General features: G+C 41.9%; 2 protein-coding genes and 1 pseudogene across 2 annotated transcripts; 1 reads left to right on the forward strand and 2 right to left on the reverse strand.

The window, feature by feature from the left end:
• Positions 1-14,167: 14,167 nt before the first annotated feature.
• Positions 14,168-14,527, reverse strand: LOC147429659 (small ribosomal subunit protein eS26y-like). Its single transcript, XM_086495233.1, has 2 exons — positions 14,463-14,527; positions 14,168-14,387 (listed from the first exon to the last, which is right to left on the reverse strand). Exons 1-2 carry the CDS (start codon positions 14,525-14,527, stop codon positions 14,168-14,170), a joined length of 285 nt encoding a protein of 94 aa, XP_086351359.1.
• A 330-nt stretch (positions 14,528-14,857) lies between these two features.
• On the reverse strand, positions 14,858-15,304 carry LOC147429660 (uncharacterized). The gene has a single exon (XM_086495234.1). It carries the CDS (start codon positions 15,262-15,264, stop codon positions 14,983-14,985), a length of 282 nt encoding a protein of 93 aa, XP_086351360.1. The 5' UTR covers positions 15,265-15,304; the 3' UTR covers positions 14,858-14,982.
• Positions 15,305-16,227: 923 nt separating this feature from the next.
• On the forward strand, positions 16,228-17,368 carry LOC147429661 (fructose-bisphosphate aldolase, cytoplasmic isozyme pseudogene; annotated as a pseudogene).
• The last annotated feature ends 2,718 nt before the right edge of the window (positions 17,369-20,086 follow it).

Genomic DNA, 20,086 nt, shown 5'->3' on the forward strand with positions numbered 1-20,086 from the left:
GTAGAAAGGGGGGTCATATTCCCTAATATGAGTCGTATATAGGGGTTTTATCATAGTTTTCTGCTCGTAGGTGGAATCCCATTTTGTATATAGAGTGAATCCCTTGGGTGGTAAGTTGGTGTTTGGTGACTATACGAACATCCTTCTATCGCTTCATTTTTCTTCTCACCTTCATATAACTTGTTTTCATTTGAATTTTGTACATCATTTTCTTTCACTTGTTTTTAAGGAGTAGAGTTAAGTAGACCTTCAGTCTTGGTGTTGCATGAGAGCGCAAAAGTCGCCTTGGTGACCATATCGCATCTCTTGGATACCATAACGTGATAAAAAATTCAAAGTGTGAAAACTTAAGATTTAGAGTGCCAATTTGAGGAATTCTTGTTTGTACACTTGAACATTCATTAGAGAAGTAGATGTCAAAATTTTGGTTGCTCTTGGATTTGTATTTTTTGATTTACGTTGACTTGTGTGTTTTTTGACAAAGTAAAGACAAAAACCTTAGTTGTGCTCAACAGAAGTGTCCAATTAAGTATTGAAGGGTGTCATTGGAAATCCCAAGGGGTAGAGACTCACCAAGGACCATCTAGTCATTAGGTTTTGACAATTGGCACCGATTGCAGTTGTCATTCGCCAAAATTTTAGGGTCTGACCTTGCCCATAGGTTTTCTAGGTTGTCTACAATGTGTATCCACCTGCGCCTATTCAAAAAGACCCAAAATTTGAGTGAAAACCCCAAGCTAGGATCTTTTTAGAGCATTTCTGGCTTGTTCACATGACAAAAATCATCCAAACAGGGTGTGCATAGGCTTGAGAGACTCTACAGAAGCTAAGCTATCAGCTAGAGTTGTCAAAATTCCAAAATTCTTCAGTTGGCAACAATCACGGTCATTTCCATTTGACCCATTTTCACATATAAAGCATATCATTAGACCCCTCATACTCTATATAGCAAGAATCCACCTTCCCCAAGTCCAAAAGGTCTATAAATTGCCATATCAAACCCAAAATTGTCCAAAGTGGCCAAAGTTGAAGGTTTTTGTGTCGTTAGGCTTACCAAATCTCATCAATTTAGGTCTAACATAGGGGGAAAAGACTCCACAGAGGGAACCCTAATTGTAGGAAGCATCAAATCTTCAGAAGCCAACAAGTGGTAGTTGCACATACAGGTCTGAATCAAGAAAAAGTGGTGCCATAAAATTCCTAGCAGTCCAAGGATCCCAGAAATACCTTCCGTATTCAATTTTATAGATGAAAGCCCATAAAACTGCTAAAAATTTGAAACTCCATACCAATTTTCTGGCACCAAGGTGAAGCAGAGGTACAAAAGTGGTCATTTTAAGTGATTTTACAAAGGATTTTTGAATTGGCTGCATTCAACTTGCACATAAAAGCCTAATCAAAGAATTAATTGGTGTCATTATCAATAGTTTCCTCTACACTAGACACAATTTCATGTCCATAGAATATTAAGAGGATCCTCAAGCCTTGTAGTTGCAAAATCCACTTTTCGCTGAACAAAAAGGTTGAAAAAATGGGTAGAACTAGCCAAATTAAAGTGCCTAAGTGACCAAATTTGGAGAGACAAAAGTGTCTTTTGACAAGACAAACCTCAAAATTTTAGGTCACCCATAAGTACAAAACACTCTACAAGGGATAGGGAAGCTGCAAGAAGTGTCAAAATTCAAAATTCATACTAGTGGCACCAACCGCGATTGCTGCCCTCTGTGTCAGGGCTAGGATCAGCTAGGTGCCATTTGATTCCTAGCAAGAAAAGGATCTCAAATATACCTTCCTTGACTCATTTGAACTAGTAGAAGCCCCAACAATCACCCAAAATTTGAAGTCTAAAGCCCGAGTCTGATAATTGGACCAAATAGCCACCAAAAAGCATCCAAACACCTCATACAGAGTGCCAAAAGACTCCATAGAGGATAGACTATCAATTGGAAGTGTTAGATCTAAAAAAACTCTTAGGTGCCAATGATTGATGTTGGCGCCAATGAATGTATATGGTGCTAGTGACCGCAAATTGGTGCAAGTGATCTCACAATGGTGCAAGTGACTACAATTGTTTCCAATGACCACAAACGGTGCCAATGACCACAATTGGTGCCAATGATCGACTTCATTGCTAGCAATTGCAATTATTTCCAATGACCATGTTTGCTACCACCTGCCTCAAACACTTACTATAGTAGTCCCAAGACGTAGAGTATCTTGAGAGGGTTCTTTTGACACCTTGCTCAAGAAAAATAAACACTAGAATCATAGTCAAGCACTTTATGACAATTAGAGATTGTTTGTGCAGTTTTTGACCTAATTTTTGCAGTTTTTCTACATTTTGTCAAATTTTTGTTCAGTTGCGACAAGAGCACTCAAACAACCGAGAGGTATCTAGAGCATTCAAAGCAAGGTGATGACACAAAAGACTGCCAACCAACCTACCATGTAAGAGGTTTGGTTTACAAACAAAATCTTTCTGTGAATTCATATATTTAAGGTCAGGAAGCTATCAACGAAGAGACCCTAGAGCAGGGTGTGAGCAAGTTAGCCTAGTTTCCATGGAAGAGAGCGTCAATCAAGAAAGGTGATATCCCCTTGCACCAATCTTAGAAGAGGATAGCAAGACCGACACCTCTTTCGAGGTGACCAAATTAGCCTAGTGTCCAAGGAAGAGAGCATCAATCAAGCAAGGTGAGATCCCCTTGCACCAATCTTAGAAGAGGGTAGCGAGAATGACACCTCTTCTGACCATTCACTCTACATTCTGGAACATGCTGGAAACCATTAGACCATCATGGTTGAAGGAGATAGCACCTCCATAATCATGTATCAAGAACCTAGGTACACCACAATCCTTCTAGAGGGATCAAACACACATGGAGACCTTATCTACACTGATGCTAAGGGACACAAGTGTGTTGGCATCGAGGAATTAAAGTGTGCGAGAGGACTTGAGATGATCCAAGTGTACAAAGATAGAGATAGGTTTTGAGATGATGAGGGGGTTCATTACCTCATTGTCAGAGATGCAGAAAACTATATTAAATATGGAGACAATGTCGCAAACCAGAAGATGTTTTTTTGGAAATGCAAACATGGCACCTTGAGTAGGTCTCCCTAATGCCATCATGATATTTGACAAGAAGGTAGTGAAAGCTCCAAAAATCCAAGGAGACATAGGAATCTATGAGTGTACTAATGGTAGGTCCAAATCATATTCCAGATGCCTAATGCCCTATGCATCAGAGCTAAGCAAACACCTTATTAGAGAGTATGGGACTTTTGAAACATTTTGGGAATTTGAAATCAATATATATCCCGTAAGTATGAGAATTTTGTCAATTTTGAATTGAGATTAGTACATAAATTGCACTAAGATGATTGAAAAATACATTTGGTTGCAAGCTATTGAATGGTTAATATTAGTTAAAGAGATGATTGTAGAATTGTTAGTATAAGGGAGTTGATAAAATGTTCTTTAGGTGCTGTACAAAAACACCTTAACCTGGTTTGTTGGAATCTTATGCCTTGTCCTTTACTCAAATGAATCTTTCATACTTTCTTTGGCCCTTGTCACAACCTTTTTAGGAATTTTGACTTTTTTGGGAATGCCCTTGCTTGGCATCCAAGAGAAGACAATACTTCCTATCGCTTCCCATCGTTTAGGATCCTTCATATTACACATATAGTATTTCTCCCAGCTATTTGAGTAAACATCCGCATCTGCTGCATTTTGACAAGAGCAAACTGGGCCCCAATATTGTATAATAATTTTTTAAAGGCTATTTGAAAACTCTTCCATGTCTATGTCACTTTGCGCAACTCCAAGCCATATTGGATAAATTCATTCTGAAGGTTGAACAAGCACAAAGTCTCCCTGTTCTACATTCACCATTGGGTCAAATGCATCTTTCTTCCGTTTTGATGCAAGACTACAATAATGGTCATCCAAGTCTTCTATTTCCTATAATTCATCTTCCTCGTTTCCTTTAGTACATTGTTTCACCTTGTGTTCTTGGCCAAAAGTCCACAAAGTTGGTTACATGATGAAAGTGTGGCATTTGCAAAGCCTTGGACCATGTCTTTCCAATAATCAACTACTGAGGCTATAAACATTTTGTACCCAGAGTCTATTGTACCTTGTTTATCTGAGTACAAATTTTCCCAATATTTTATGTAGTATTTAATTCCCCCTACTACCTCCTGGTGCTCTTTTACATAATCAAACATTGGTAGTAGCATTGGTACACCCTTTGGAAGGCTAGGCTTCCCATCATTCCCCTTTTTCCATAGTTCAATGCCACCTTCTCTTGGCAATGAATCCATTGACTTTAGATGCATCTTGTATTGCATGACCGCCAACTCACCCTGCATATAGAGCCTAAATTGAAGAGGTTTTGAGTGCCCCACAAGATATTCCTTTGAATGACACAAGTGGTCCTCAATATAGTTTTTAAAATCTGGCACATGCGTTAAAAAAAATGGAGTAGGCTTTGTGCTCTCATGTGATTGCAAATGTTCCTGAGATGCAGAAATGTAAAATTTGTGCTTGTCCTTAGCTTCTCTGGAAAAAAAAACCCATCATTAAAAAACCCAATTGGATCATCTTGAATGTCCCTCGTGCAACTAGCAATGAAAAAAATGCAAATAGATAGCAATTTTTGTTTTCTAACCCACAATTATCCAATTGCAATAGTAAGTTATTGAAGCAACTTTTTGAAGCCGTAGACATCACCATGCCCTACATCTTCATTTTCACATCTTGATCCTTGTGTGATACCTTGATAATGATCTAGTGCTTTCTTGGAATTTAGAGGCTGAAACACTACAAAAGAAGACCTTGGCATTCCATCTAGCTCAAGGTCACCCTTTTCATGACTATCCAACCTCTCTAGATTTCTTAAGCATAGAGATAGAGAGCCAATTGTGAAGTTTGGGTCATGTGGCCAAAAATCAATTGCAAAGTGACTATATCTTCCTTGCCCATGTCCATGTGTAATCATGCCACTCAAAGAGACTAGAAGCTAAGGAGACCTTTCTGTTTGCTTTGACTTTGACCTTAGCCTTGTATTTGGAGTCTTTGCTTGGTCCATCTTGTCATGTATGACGCACAAGTTTGTTTGCGGTTCCAACTGAGATGCCAAGCGCCAACCATAGTAGAAATTTCTACATCTTTGCTGTTGTAGCATTGTGAACTCGACACTTCCTTAAAAGTGCATTACGCTCTTATAAACACTTTGTTGATGCCATTTTTTCCTTTATTTTTTAGCAAATAGCACATTTGGAGAACACTCTTGTTGTTACAAGACTAACATGCTTGAACTCTGTGTTCCATATCCAATTAAATGAAGATATTGACAGTTTCTTACTTCCAACCTATTCCACTGCTACAGTCGGAAGTCGTGGCTTCCCTGCAAAATAACACAATAAACAACATAAAACCGACTACTCGGCATACCTCGCACAATCACGTGGTCGCATGATCGCAAGATACACAAACAAAGAGAGATAGGGAGCGGGAGAGACTAAGCGAGCCGGAACGGTGAGAGAGAAGAGAAGAGGAGAGAGAAGAACAACACAGACATTGGGTGCAATCTCCCCCCATGCAAGAGTGACCATTTCCCTCTTGCACGTATTTCATTTATAGATTTCTTAAATGGTCAAATTGAGTACAAACTCGCCGGCCGGTCATAAATGGCCAAAGCTCATAAAAGAGCACTTGAATAATAAAATGTACAATGTATATAATTTCATTCGCATAGGCCTAGCTCAGTCCCAGTCTTTTTCCACCTGTCAGCTGCAACAAATAATAAAATATCAATTCCATAACATACCTCTCCGTTGGAAAGCAACTGTCCTCAGTTGCGAAGATAGAAATCTGCAAATAATACTTGTCAAAAACAATGATTAGAAATATGTATCAAATAGTAACAAAATTCATAAAATTAGACAATATTTCTTATGCCTGTCGTCATCCACATTCTACCTATTCTAGTATATGTCATACCCTGATGAATCAGGATATCATTGATCACGCGCATCATCAATCTCATAATGTCAAGTCTCATCACATAAACACTGCTAAATAATCACCAAATACCAAATCCCAATCCAATTCCACAATATAAGTTCAAATCCAAATCACTTTCATTATGTACCCGGGTAACAAAATCATACCAGTTACAGTGGTGGCCAGCCATTGCAGCATGATTTTGTGATTGGTGTTGCCTAAATCGGCGAATCTACACCAATAAGACGTGCTGCCTAAATCGGCGAATCTGCACTAATGCTGCCTAAATCGACGAATCTGCATTTGGTATTGTTTAAAAATTCATGAATCTGTAATTGTCAATGTGCTGCCTAAATCAGCGGATCTGCACCAAGGTGAGTATCTACACACTGCCTAAATCGGCGAATCTGTGTGTATGTGACCAATGGACTAGACTGGGCATAAAAACATAAAAAATATACTACCTCGTTCACACCACATTGGAGTAAGGTTGAGTAACAAAGTGCTAACAAATTGTTATGCATTAGCGGGAGCACGTCGGCTCATGTGAGTAGCTGCATAGCTCAATGTGAAATGATCGCAATAGCCATTTCATTTAATACAAGTATTGGCACAATGTTAGAGAATGCAAGTAAGTTGAAAGAGCCATACTGTCATCAAAAAATAGATAGTAATCAAGCTGATAAGTAAGCCATGTGCGTTGAATTTATGTAACCGTGTTGTTCTGTGGAATGGTATATGTGTAGGACTTTGAAAATTATAGAATTTTGAGAGAGTGCTATTAGTGTATGATTGCTTGTGTTTACGAGAAGATTTTTCAAAACCAAAAATTGAAAATGCGGGGAGAACTTGTGTGATTTTTGTAAATCATTAGACTTTGGATGATGTATTGCATCTGAAAATATGTACCAGTTTTTGCATTGGGAGAGAGGTACAAGTAGGAGACAACTGTAACTAGCAAACTGACACCAAAGTATAGTTAACAAATTCAAAATGTGTTAATTTGGATTTAATAATTGGCCATAAAATAAAATCATATTCCTCCTTATTAGTTTATAGTATGGATAGAGAGAGGATGACAACTGAGTAGGAAGAAAAACTCTACAATTTTAATTTTAATAGCTTAGATCCACGAGAGTCACAAACAAACATAAAATATAGGAACCAGATCTTGGAGAAACACTACACCATATGCAAGAGTACTGATCATGAGCGTGCTATGTCCAGCTGGAGAAAATTGGCGAACGTAACTGTCTTGAAAACACTACCAGTACTTACCAATGTGCCCAGCACAGTAAACAATTTTGTGGGCGCCATAATATTTCACGCACCCAACCATTACCAAGACCCATTGCCATTTTCAATATCTAGTGGCTCTATCACTACTACCATGTGCCGAGTAGCATGCTCAATCCTACATGTACAACCATCTTTTTGTTGGGCCTAGTCAGACTTGAGCTGCCTCAGCAAAAAGCTACATAAACTTATAGCAATCGATGTGGCCCCTGTCAGATCAAAAGTTTCAAGCTCCATGGCAACAATTGTCCTTCTTAGATGTAGATATTCATGTGCATGGGTTATTGTGTTGCATGTGTTGCAAGGTGCAAGCACATATTTATCCTGGATTGGATAGTATTATAACAACTTACAATGCAACAAGGGGTATAAGATGATCAAGCCAGAACGATGAGAAACTTACCTACTGTGGGCAACACAATTGAGAAGGAACCTGCAAATTAGAGGTAGCACCAAGGGAGTCGGTGGAAGCTTAGTTGGGGCACAAGATGTGGTCAATATCATTATGACAATAAATTCAAAGGAGATACGATGTATATATATGAGAGGTTGGAAAAATGGAGGGGCAACCGAGATCACAGCGAGACAACTAGCAAAGCAGCTAGAGTAGTCTCAAACCATTCTTGCTCAGAGGGGTTTTGTGTAGAAGTACTAAGCCACAAGGCTCGTTCTGGTGTCAGAATATATGAAGGACAATGCGGGCACCAACCTCTGCCTGCAAGCTGCGGATTGACCAAATGAAGGCGGTTACAGACGGTATTGCTACTGCTTCTGGGAGTTGCAAACGCGATGGCTATTGCTAGGGAAGATTGACGATGGAAGCTACGTCAAGGTTTATTGCTACAACATGTGCAATGGATGAGTTAACAGAGACAAGAGGGGCTGAGTGTGTGCACGTATTTTGTCTGGTGTGGGCTTACGGTAATGTGCAGAAAGAGATAATCAACTAAGAGTGGGTTAAGGATGTACGAGAGTGGGCTTAGGGTGTACATGATTTGTAAAAAAAAAGTACTTAGGCGCGTGTCAAACTTGGGCAGGCAAGAGGCAGTCGTGCTTAGGTGGCGAGCTTGCATTCGCTGAGCAAAAAGGAAAAGTTGGCCCGAACACCTTGTCAGAGGGGCGGGCAAACACCCTCGGCCAAGTTTTGAGGCTCCATGGCCATCTGCAAAAAAGGCGCGCGGGAAATTTTTTGACGGGTGCTGAGCCTTGCTCTGTAGCGTCAAACACGGGGGGCTCACCACCTGCCCTACCCTGATTGGCGTTGAAAAATGTCACTTCTGATGTCGTGAAGCTGTGTGTGATAGCAACCTGGCTGGACCTCCGAAAACCAAGGCGGGGCGGGTGTCCTAGTCTGACAGGGACTTTAGCTAGGCCTGGAGTGGTGACCGAACGTGATTTCAGTGGCGGATCTACTAGTGGTCGCTTATGGTGTGCGACAGTTATCCTCCATGGCTCTTTCGAGCAGCCAACACCACCAAGAGACAAAGAGAGAAAGGGCTTGTCCGGATTAGGAGAACAGTGTGTGTGTGCTTCATTGGTTTTCTGTTGAGTCTGCAAGCGGCTCCTTTGAGTGTGCATGGACGAGGGAATTAATGGGTGGTGATGGATGCATGAGATGAAGAGAGAGAGAGAGAAACATACAGATATCCAATGGTTGGTATTGCTTGCAGTGAAGTGGTTGGATGAGAGCGAGATATGGGAGGATTTTCTGGTCGTCCACTCGATGAGAAGTGGGGCGGGGTGGTTGAATACGATCAGAGAGTGACAATGAAAGTGTGGTCGGCATGCGAGAGAGAGAGTGTGGTTCAGCTGCATCTCAGTGCTGGGTAATCAGAGCCGCCCCTTTTTGTGTGTGGTGTGTATGGCCAATGATAGGTAGCTAGTAGCGAGTGAGCGCAGAGAGAAAACTGGCTGTCCACAATTTTCTAACGGTTGCATGGGAGATAGAGAGAAAAGGTACGTCACAACAATGACTGCAGATGTTGAGAAGGAGAGAGAGAGGGTGTGGTTGGTGGTTAAAGGGGGGGTCAGCTGCCAACAACCGCATGGAGAGGTGGTCGCGAGGAAGAGAGAGAAAGAGAGGTTGCCCTCCAAAAACCTCACGTGAGGATAATACCAATACCCAATACCAGGGAAGTCCTCTTCCAAGGATTTCTGCATATGCTTGAACTCGTCTCCTCTCCAACCATAGATTGTCTACGAAAGCAAAGAAAGGAACATCCTATCATTTGCGGACTCCTAGCAATGTTCAAATTTTAGCTGGCTCTTCTCTGCCATGGACAGCACCAGCTCATATCTGGAGCAAAGGAAAGGAAATTGTATCGACCAATTTTAAATGCTAAGCACGTCTAGGTAATTAGCTACACTCTCCGCAAACGTTACAGAATGATAATGTGTACACCCAAGTTCTAGCCCAAGCTCGTTTTTGCACCAATTCATATATGAGGCAAAGGAATGAGACGTAGGGACTAGAAAGTAGAACTTAGGAAACCAAAGCCTACTCAAATTTCCACCAAGGAGGAGGTTCGAGGATTTTTTTTTTTTCTCAAATTTTACCTACATGTACTCATAGCTTTTCTAATGCTTCTACGACTTGCCTTACAGTGATGGAAGAGAATTTTATCCTATTCCTTCTTCTCTATTTCTTGATTCTTACTCCGTCTGATAAATCATACTCTTAATTTTTTTATTAGCTACTAATTATGGTACGTATATAAAGACCTCAATTAATCAAATTTGTGTTTGTTTCTCTTGAAACAAATGCTTCCTATGCTCAACTTTTAGACTTAAGTACCTTCTTGAAAACAATTGTGCAGACATAGTAGATTCAATTAATGAAAGCAGCAAAATGAAATAAAATAAAATACTTAGCTCATCTCCATAGCTACATCCAGACTACATCACAACAAGGAGCATAATTGATTTTAATGCCTTGGCTTTTATTCGGGCTACCGATTTCCTAAGTCTCTGAGCATGATCGTTCTATGCCCAAGAGCGTAACCACAGCTTTGATACCACTGCTACAGTCGAAAGTCGTGGCTTCCCTGCAAAATATCAGAAATAACACAATAAATAACATAAAACCGACTACTCGGCATACCTGGCACAATCACGTGGTTGCATGATCGCAAGATACACGAACAAAGAGAGATAGGGAGCAGGAGAGAGTAAGCGAGCACACGCAGGCACACCTCCTAGAGCGGAGTGCTACGCCATCACGGTGAGAGAGAAGAGAAGAGAGGAGAGAAGAACAACATAGACATTGGGTGCAATCTCCCCCCGTGCAAGAGTGACCCTTTTCCTCTTGCACGTATTTCATTTATAGATTTCTTAAATGGTCAAATTGAGTACAAAATGGCCGGCCGATCATAAATGGCCAAAGCTCATAAAAGAGCACTTGAATAATAAAATGTACAATGTATATAATTTCATTCGCATAGGCCTAGCTCGGTCCCAGTCTTTTTCCACCTGTCAGCTGCAACAAATAATAAAATATCAATTCCATAACATCCACGGTCTTATTCACTTCTGTCCATATGTCCATTTGTTTGTAGATGTAAGGGATGAGTAATTGCATTTCACGTGTTCCATCATGAATTGTGTGGATTTTATGTGGCATTTTCTCTGCATTCTTCTCAACAAAGTCTCTAAGAATTTCTGTTCCCATCTTTGTGTGATCTCGACCCGCTCTTATTGCCCCTTTGTTTCCATGTGCTGCCCTCCTCACACCTTGCTCAAATTGAGCTTTGTACCTATAAAAAGACGTTCTCTGTATACCATGCATCTCATACCATGCTTCTCCACATACAACGTTCCCACTGAGCACAAAGATGTACTTCCTTGTGTCGACACCATCAACTCGGCAAGACGAATCAAGTGTGTCATACACATAATTTGTACGTTCCTCCAATTGAAAACCCCATAAATGCTTTTTCGAGTTAGAGCAATGCTTCTCTATGTGAGATCTGGTAACATTTATCTAGACAACAATCAATGGCTGCAATTTGTGAGAAAGCTCCCATAGACATTCTCACCTCTGAATCTTTAAGAGAGTATATCCTAGGCTTTCTATTAGCCATAGAATAATTTCACTTATGTACAAAAAGTGACCTTGTCCCTGCAAAAAAAATTGTAGCTGCATAATCCACATTTTCCATCTCCTTGGCTATGTCTTTATCCACAAATTATTTGCCCAATGGTTGGGAAAGCAATGGTGATCCGTCTTGGAAGGTAAGCCTCTTAATAGGCCATCTCACTAAAGTAATGGAGGAATCCCAATCCTCGAGTGAGAACTTTCGAGCGAACAAGAAACCGAGCGAGCATAAACAATGAAAAAGATTAGATCAAGATCTCAATAGTTACTCTACAGAGTATAGTGTAGCAAAGTAACCATGTTGCATCTCAAATAGTCTCAAACAAAAGAGCCATACTCTTCCTTTAATGTGTTCACACACACATTGATACACATTCATATCCTTGCTTCTGAACCATCTTGCTGAGCATATTCCAAAACTCTATTTTTGCAAACTTATTCTCCATGGTAAATTCACATGTTGCAATTGTCATAAGTTCGTGCACAAATAGATCAAAAGATGGTAACTCAGATGCCACATGTCCATCATAATGCATAGGTATCTCTTGAACTTGAATGATATCCTTTGCTTGCTTGAGTGCCATTTGTAGGCTGCTTTGTGAAGAAGGCGTTGCATGTAGTATACCAACTACTGTGGAGGGACCATCTGACTATTACTAGTGTGTCCTTCATTCCAATGGCTTGTGTGCTTTCAATAGCAATGCGAACCTTCCAGAATTGACATTGGCCATGATTGAGAAGGAAGATTTGTTCACCACTAGCAAGTTCAGTAGCCTTTATCTTCACCTGCTCTCCCATTAGAGTTAATGGATGCAAATTGAATGCATTAGTTATTTCATAATGTTGTATCACAAAAGAGAAAGAAAGTGCATAGATGCTATTGTCAAACATAAGAAAAATCTTACTGCCACATTGTCGTCCATAAATGGTTATGTGCCTAGCCATGGTTGGCTGCAGGATGAGGAATTTCAAACTCCAAGCAAACCTTTTCAAGCTATATAAAAAGAGAAAAACCCCACAAGATACATAGAACTTAAATCATAATAGAAACATTTAGCATCAAATTACATATTACAATCTCTCTATCATTGTCTCTAAATGTCTAGAACGTTCCTTATGGAGACTTTAATCATCCACCCTTATATTAACTCCTTGATTATCCAAGGTTATGCTCCCTCCTCTGAATCACGGCTGGTGGCCTTCAATATTCAAGCCATTGTAGATGCTTAGACAAGTAAAATTGTGTGTGTGTGTGCGCGTACAATGTTGTGGAGGGGGAAGGAGGGTTCCTCAATACATAATATTATGGCAAGTGCTTGTAGGGAAGTTAAACGAGAAGTAGATTTGGTAGATCGTATTGGTAGGTTGGAGCCAATATGAACAATGTGTATGTGCAATGTTTGGTGCTAAATTGTACCTTATTGAAATTGGAGATAAAATTTTTTGGGTGAGTGAATCCATTTTGTCTAGCTCGCAGAGAGCTCTCAAAAAAGATATTTCAGCGTATAATCATGACACTTGAGAAACAAAGAGGAAAAGGAAAATATCCTTCACATCACATGTATCATGAAAAGAATATTTTTCATGGACTACGAACTCTTTTAGAGTTTTCATGGTGAGTCGCAAAAGAGGAGGCCCCAATCATAAGGACTTTGTGGCCAAGGGTGGGAGAGGTGATGAAGATCATAAGGTACTGTCGACATGAACGATAATCATCACTTGCATGAAACAGCTTGGCAATCACCTCTTATGCAATGCCTTTGCAATCACCTCGGCCCTATCTTTTGGCGAGAACAAAGGTGAAGAGTTTGGATGTGTGTGTGTGTGTGTGTGTGTGTGTGTGTGTGTGTGTGTGTGTGAGAGAGAGAGAGAGAGAGAGAGAGAGAGAGAGAGAGAGAATGAGGTTCTTCTTTCACAGTTGTGGGATCACAGCCGACGAATCTTTTCTCAAAAACTAGTCTTTCTAGTCGTGCGTCAAAAATTGATATGTCAGCAATCCCTACCTCCACCTTCTTCTAGAGTTCCACAAAACTGGGTCTGATTCCGCCACTGGGCAACGAGCTCTCCATGGAAGGGGTATGCATGCTCTCAACCAATCTAGCCAATTACTCTCTCTCTCTCTCTCTCTCTCTCTCTCTCTCTTAGACTCAGTGCCGCCTCTATAAGTCACTCACAGTGCTTAGAAAAAACATAGGTTTAGTGTAACAGAAACCTAGGTTTAGTGTAACCCCACCTACAAATTTTGAGATTTACCTCTAAAGTTTTATAGTTAAAGGTGAGAAAACCTCCAAAATTTGGAAAAAAATAATGTAAATTGATGTAAAAACCTTCAGATTTAGTCAGTTTACCTCTATTGTTTCTAACATGTAGGTTTGACAAGTTTTTGGAAAAAAGTTTTTTTCAAGCACTAGTGAATCACTCTCAGTGGCCGAGTTTAATGAATTTTCAGTGTCGTGTCTCTTGCTCACTCGCACGACTTCTCTCTTCATGCACTCTCAGAGTCTCAGAAGCAAGTCGGACTCTCTCTCTCTCTCTCTCTCTCTCTCTCTCTCTCTCTCTCTCTGAAAAAACTTTAGAAAGACATTTCCAAAACATCAAATACAAGCCTGTCCAAAAGACTCAAAAGTCCCTCAACGTCCATCCAATTGATGGCTTCAACCACAATGCCAATGCTCGTAGCATGCGTCTTCTAAGAGTTCTAAGATAGAAGTCAATATTCATGAGCCTTCTTCCTCTCCTGGCTTATGCACTAATTAGACACCTCTTCACTTTCTAACAGCAGGAACATTGGTACGCTGATTCTGGTTCTGCATATCCTCGTTGCGTCTAAACCTTTGTGGTGGCTCCCGAACTCTTCTTACTATGCGGGATCTCACATGGACAACATGAGAGTGAATGGCACATGAAACGCAGTATTGCATTTTGGCGCAAAGCTTGGGAAGTGCGTACCCATCATAAACGCATCCTCCACATCTCGCACAACAGCTTTTTCAACAATGGTCCTCAAGAAATCGCTTGGCTGCCTTGTCCTTGGGCACACATCACCCATAGCTAGAGCACCTGATGGGGTTGGTGTGGCCTCTTCCGTGCTTGTTACGTCCACCATTATGACGCTTGACCATCATGATTGCTTATGTCGCAACTGTTTCTACTTCCTCTTGGGCGTGGATCTCTCTCTCTCTCTCTCTCTCTCTCTCTCTCTCTCTCTCTCTAAAAATCAACTCTCAAAGAGCGCGTGCCAGTGCGCAAGGGTCTCTCTCTCTCTCTCTCTCTCTCTCAAAAAACTCAACTCTATCAAAGAGCGCAAGGGTTTTTCTCTATCTCTCTCTTTTTTGAGAATATAGTTCAAAATTTTTTGAAAATTGAAAATTTCTACTAGTATTTCGGTTTACATCTTTATAGGGCGGGACCTTGATTAAGAGCATTGCAAGCTGCCTAGTGGAATAGGAAAAGAGAACTGTGTAGTTTTAAGCTCCAGAGAACTGTGGTAGTCTTAAGCTCCGGGGGCAGCCTCGTCGCCAGCGCTGCCGCCGTGAGAGGAGGGATGAAGGGCGAAGCCTGCCAAGTCGCGCGCCTTGCATCATATCCCATTAGCCACGTCCTGGATGCGGAATCGGGCGTTGTCCAGCTGCTGGGAAACGTCAGGGTGTCTACCCACGACACCAAAGAAACAGCCGCTATGGCTACCCCTCCGGCTATGAGGGCGCCTGCCGTGCACACCGCCATCAAGAAGCCTACGGGCACCAGCACTGGGCTTAACCGCAGCAGCAGCGGCACCATCACTGCCAGCACCACCACCAGCACACCCGCCCCCACCCGGAGCGTCACTCGACGTTGGCTTGTGCTTTTGCAGGTGCTGCATTAGCTCCCACGTCTTCTTCTCACTTGCTCCTGCGCTTCAGTTGCTGCCATCTCCCACTGTGCTCAGCTGCGGCAAGATATTCTACTCTAAAGCCGGCCCCCTTAGAAATATAATGCTGCAGGTAACTGAAGCGAAGCCAATGGTTCCAATTCATAATTCTCTCTCTCTCTCTCTCAAAAAAAACTCAAAACGTTGATAGTAGAGGTTTCTCTCTCTCTCTCTCTCTCATAAATCTCAAAAAACTCAACTCTCTCAAAGAGAGCGCGCGCGCGCGAGAGAGAGAGAGAGAGAGAGAGAGAGAGAGAGAGAGAGACCTCTACTATCAACGCTCTGTGTGTAAGAATTTTGAGCGAGAGAACGAGCCCTCTTAGCACGTGGCAGTGGCTCGCTTGCCCTAGGTGAGCCTCGCAGTGTGGTCATTGGTGGCTGTTGGGTGATTCTGGTTCTTGAGTCACTGAGCTAGGGAGTCATCGTATTGCAGGCTTGGAATGGGTGCGGTGTCGTGCACAATTCATTTGAAGTAAGCACACATATCACGACCCGTATACAAAGCTTTTGGAAAGCTAGTATTATTTGTGTGAGCTTCCAAGTTGGGAAGGGTTATAGTGCTACTGGTGTTCGACTTTGGAGGCGGTGCCTGGCTCACAAATAGCAATCGATCTGTGCTTTATAAGGGCCCAAGGAGAGGTGAAGGACCAGTCACCGGCCGTGCAGGCAAAGCCCGGAGGTGATATTGCCCAACAAAACGAGGGAGACCATGGTGTCATTGCAAGCCAACCAAGGAGGAGCGCAATGCACATACCGAGAAAGAGCTGGTCAAGGTTCTCAGCACACTATCATTAAAAATAAAAGATTGTTGGAGGAATTCGTCTCACCGTTCGGGTCACTGAACGCTGCCAAAGGCCGAGATATGGCCTATCAAGATGCTCCCGCAAAAAGTCGAAATAGAGGATGCTAGCGGCCATGGCCGCGTTTGAGGGTAAATACGCAGCTGAGCTTATTGCCACTGCCAAGTACATTGCGACCCCTGGAAAGGGCATCCTGGCAGCCGATGATCAGAGCACAGGGACGATTGGGAAGCGTTTGGCAAGTATACATGTGGAGAATGTAGAGTCAAACACGCAAGCTCTCCGGGAGCTTCGTTTTACTGCCCCAGATGCCCTCCAGTACCTTTGTGGTGTCATTCTCTTTGAGGAAACCCTCTATTAGAAAATAGCGAGTGGCAAGCCGTTTGTGGAGTAGTCCCCGGCATCAAGGTAGATAAGGGCACTGTCAACCTTGCAGACATGACTGACGGTGAGACAACGACTCAGGGACTGGACGGCCTTGCCCAACGCTGCCAGCAATATTATAATGCTGGAGCCCGATTTGCGAAGTGGAGAGCTGTGCTCAAGAATATTGGTCCAACTGAGCCATCTCCTCTTGCCATACTTGAGAATGCAAATGGGTTGGCTCGCTATGCCAAGAGAATGGTCTAGTCCCCATTCTTGAGCCTGAGATTCTTGTGGATGGGCCCCATGATATTAAGAAATGTGCTGCCGTGACGGAGATTGTGCTTTTTCCTGCTGTCTACAAGACTTTGAGCTATCATCATGTACTCTTGGAGGGCACCTTGTTGAAGCCAAACATGGTTACTCCTCGCTCTAAAGCGCCAAAGACAACCCCTCGGGAGATAGCCAAATACACAGTACAAGCACTTCAAAGGACGGGTCCTCCTGTTGTTCCTGGTGTCATGCTCTTGTCGGGCGGTCAAAGTGAGGAAGAAGCAACTTTGAATTTGAATGCCATGAATGAGATGGATACCAAGAAGCCATGGCTATTTTCTTTCGCATTTGGACGAGCATTACAAGCCAGCACTTGAAAGACTTGGGTTGGAAAGAAGGAAAACGTTCCTGCAACACAAGCTGCTTTGCTTGCCCGATGCAAGGCCAACTCTGAGGCTGTCCTTGGCAAGTATGCTGGAGATGCTGCTAAGGGCGTTGACACTGATGAATCGCTTCATGTTGCGAACTACAAGTATTAGCTCTCCTATGCTTGAGCTGTTGAGTTTTGATTGCAATGATGTTTCATGTTTTGTAATAATGTTTAGGTGCGGGGATGGCTGCAGAACGAATTAAATGGGCTGTTTTTCTGAGGTTTATGTAACGGGCATCTTTATCATGATTTAATTTAGCTATCGTTTATTCCTAGTAGAGAGAGAGAGAGAGAGAGAGAGAGAGAGAGAGAGAGAGAGAGAGAGAGAGAGAGAGAGAGAGAGAGAGAGAGAGAGGGCAACACAAGGTTGTGGAAGTGGAAGCAGAAGCAACAGAAAGAAAGGAGAGGAAACCAACAGAGATGCCGCTTAAATTGGATCCCTAGTCGCAGATAGTGGAAGGGACGACATCGACCTTGGCTCAAGGAGCATAATTGTTAATCCCTAGTGCTAAGGGCAGATAGTGGAAGGGACGACATGATTAGTGCTAAGGGCCTTGTTAATCCGCTCTCAGTTTCGTGCAACAATTATCTCTCTTCCTAATCTCGAAGAGGGCGAGCTCTGACATTAGATTCTTGCCCACAATGATGAAGCCCACTGACAGAAATCCCACTAAGAGAAACAGCAGAGATGCCATCGTTTGCATTTACGACATTGTTATACAACAGATGCTTCTCATGATTGCTAGAAACTTGCATAATTGCATTGTCACAATTCCTCCTATTAATCTGACCATGCAAGCCACTACATCACTCGATTGCCTTTTTCTTCGTCTTCTGCTTTCCCCTCAGTCCTAGCATTGGCGAGGGTTTCGCTCCATGCTAGTGTGCCCCATGAGCTCTTAGCTGGTTTTTGACTTGCAGATTCCTCTTCCTTCTCCTTATACATTTAAGAACATCAAGCACAATGGCAACATTTCTCTTGATGATGCGATCGAGATATCCTAGGTGATGCGTCCTCGTTCAATGGAAAAGGATCTTGCTGGCACAGTAAAGGAAATTTTGGGTACTGCATTTCTGTGGGTTTCTCTGTGGATGGCAGGGATCCCAAGGATTTGAAAACAGAGATTGCCGATGGGGATGTTGAGATTCTAGAGAATTAGCTAATTAATCAATCTAAGGTAGGTGTCTCTCTGGAATGTAGCATTGCGAAAGTAAGTTTTACTTTGTGGTACTGCTACTGGGTTTTTCTCGCAAATCATTTTTGGACAAATGTCAGCTTGTTATACTTCTAATGAGTGTATGCTCAGCGTGTTAGAGAGAGAGAGAGAGAGAGAGAGAGAGAGAGAGAGAGAGAGAGAGAGAGAGAGAGAGAGAGAGAGAGAGAGAGAGAGAGAGAGAGAGAAGATCCTACAAGGTAGTTTGGTTGTGCTCACACATTGGCTTGGTTTTCTTGAGGACTAAAACTTAAGTGGGAGAATGCGTAAGGTAAAGTGAAAGAGAAGAAAGATAAGTCAAAAATCGAAGTAGATCCAGTAAGCTTTGGTCCCTGAAAGTGAAAAGACTTTTTCTTGGATATTCTCCAGGCTCAACATTTTGTTGTAAAGATGTTTTGTATATGCTGAAAATAGTCGGTAATAGTGATATTGTTTCTCTCTTTTTTTTAAAGTGAGAGAGAGAGAGAGAGAGAGAGAGAGAGAGAGATCTAAGCATCTTCTATCACTCATTAGCGCTCTTCCTAGTGGACATACATGGTAGCTCTTGGTTTGGCAAGTCTCTATCATCTGCAAAAAATGTGATGTCCATACGATGCAACCCTTTCCCTAATCCAACTAGCAAGATTTCCTTACCACCTTGTCTTAAGCAGACACAAACTCAAAAGAGATTGAAATTTTTCGCAAACAAATTATGGCCTTCTAGACATCTGCTAGACTTTTCCAAACAATAATCCAAAATGGAAAGGAGTCGCATCTTCCATCTTTGTGAACTAAGCTGTTCAATTGATCTATATTTAAATTTCCAAAAAAACATATTTTTGCTAGCAATGGTGACACATGTATAAGGACGACTAGGTTTGTATAATCATGATTGGGGAGCAATGGTGCTGACATTTAGTGTTTGGGTTTAGAGAAAGCTCTCTCTCTCTCTCTCTCTCTCTCTCTCTCTCTCTCTCTCTCTCTCTCTCTCTCTGATATCTCTTTTTAGAAAAGAAGTATATATATACGTGAGAAACTCACTTGATAACTTTGCTCGGTTTTGAGCTTGCTCGGATAAGTTCGCTCGATGTTTGGTAGAACTCAAGTAATGCAATCTAAGCTTTCACTTGCACTAGTCCTTGTTGCTTCATTGTAAGCTTGATTCACCACCACACCAAGATCTTGTTCTCCTAAAAATTCATAGTCAATTACTTCATATGGAAAATATAGAAGTATAGCCCCTGTTCCAATGCAATATTTTGTCCCCTCTGACCAAAGAAAGACAACACACTCTTTCCAACTCTCTCACAATTGATCTCCGTAGTTTACTTCCTCCATATGTTCTCATTCAAGGGCCACATCCACTTCATCATCATGTGGCATACTAACCATGCCACAATCCCCTGTAAGCTTGACATTTTGTCTCTCCCATTTTGCAAACCCACCAACCATTTCACTGACTGTCAATGCATGAATTGTTGGAAAGGGAAAGCAAGCAAAAGAGTCATGGCAATTATCAATAGACACTGACAAGTTACCATCTCCAAGTAATTCACCATGGCACAAAACACTAGGTTCGGTTGAAAGTACACTCCCATTTGCAACCACCTTATCTCCAATGAGGAGGTCTACAAGGTCTCCACTTTGAATGACATTTGTGAAGACACCTGAAAAAAACATTCAATGCAAGAGTAGTCTCAAGATTTGACCATCTA

Source organism: Adiantum capillus-veneris, chromosome 22 (genome assembly GCF_014529385.1).
Source record: "Adiantum capillus-veneris isolate H3 chromosome 22, ASM1452938v2, whole genome shotgun sequence".
Lineage (NCBI taxonomy): Eukaryota > Viridiplantae > Streptophyta > Polypodiopsida > Polypodiales > Pteridaceae > Adiantum > Adiantum capillus-veneris.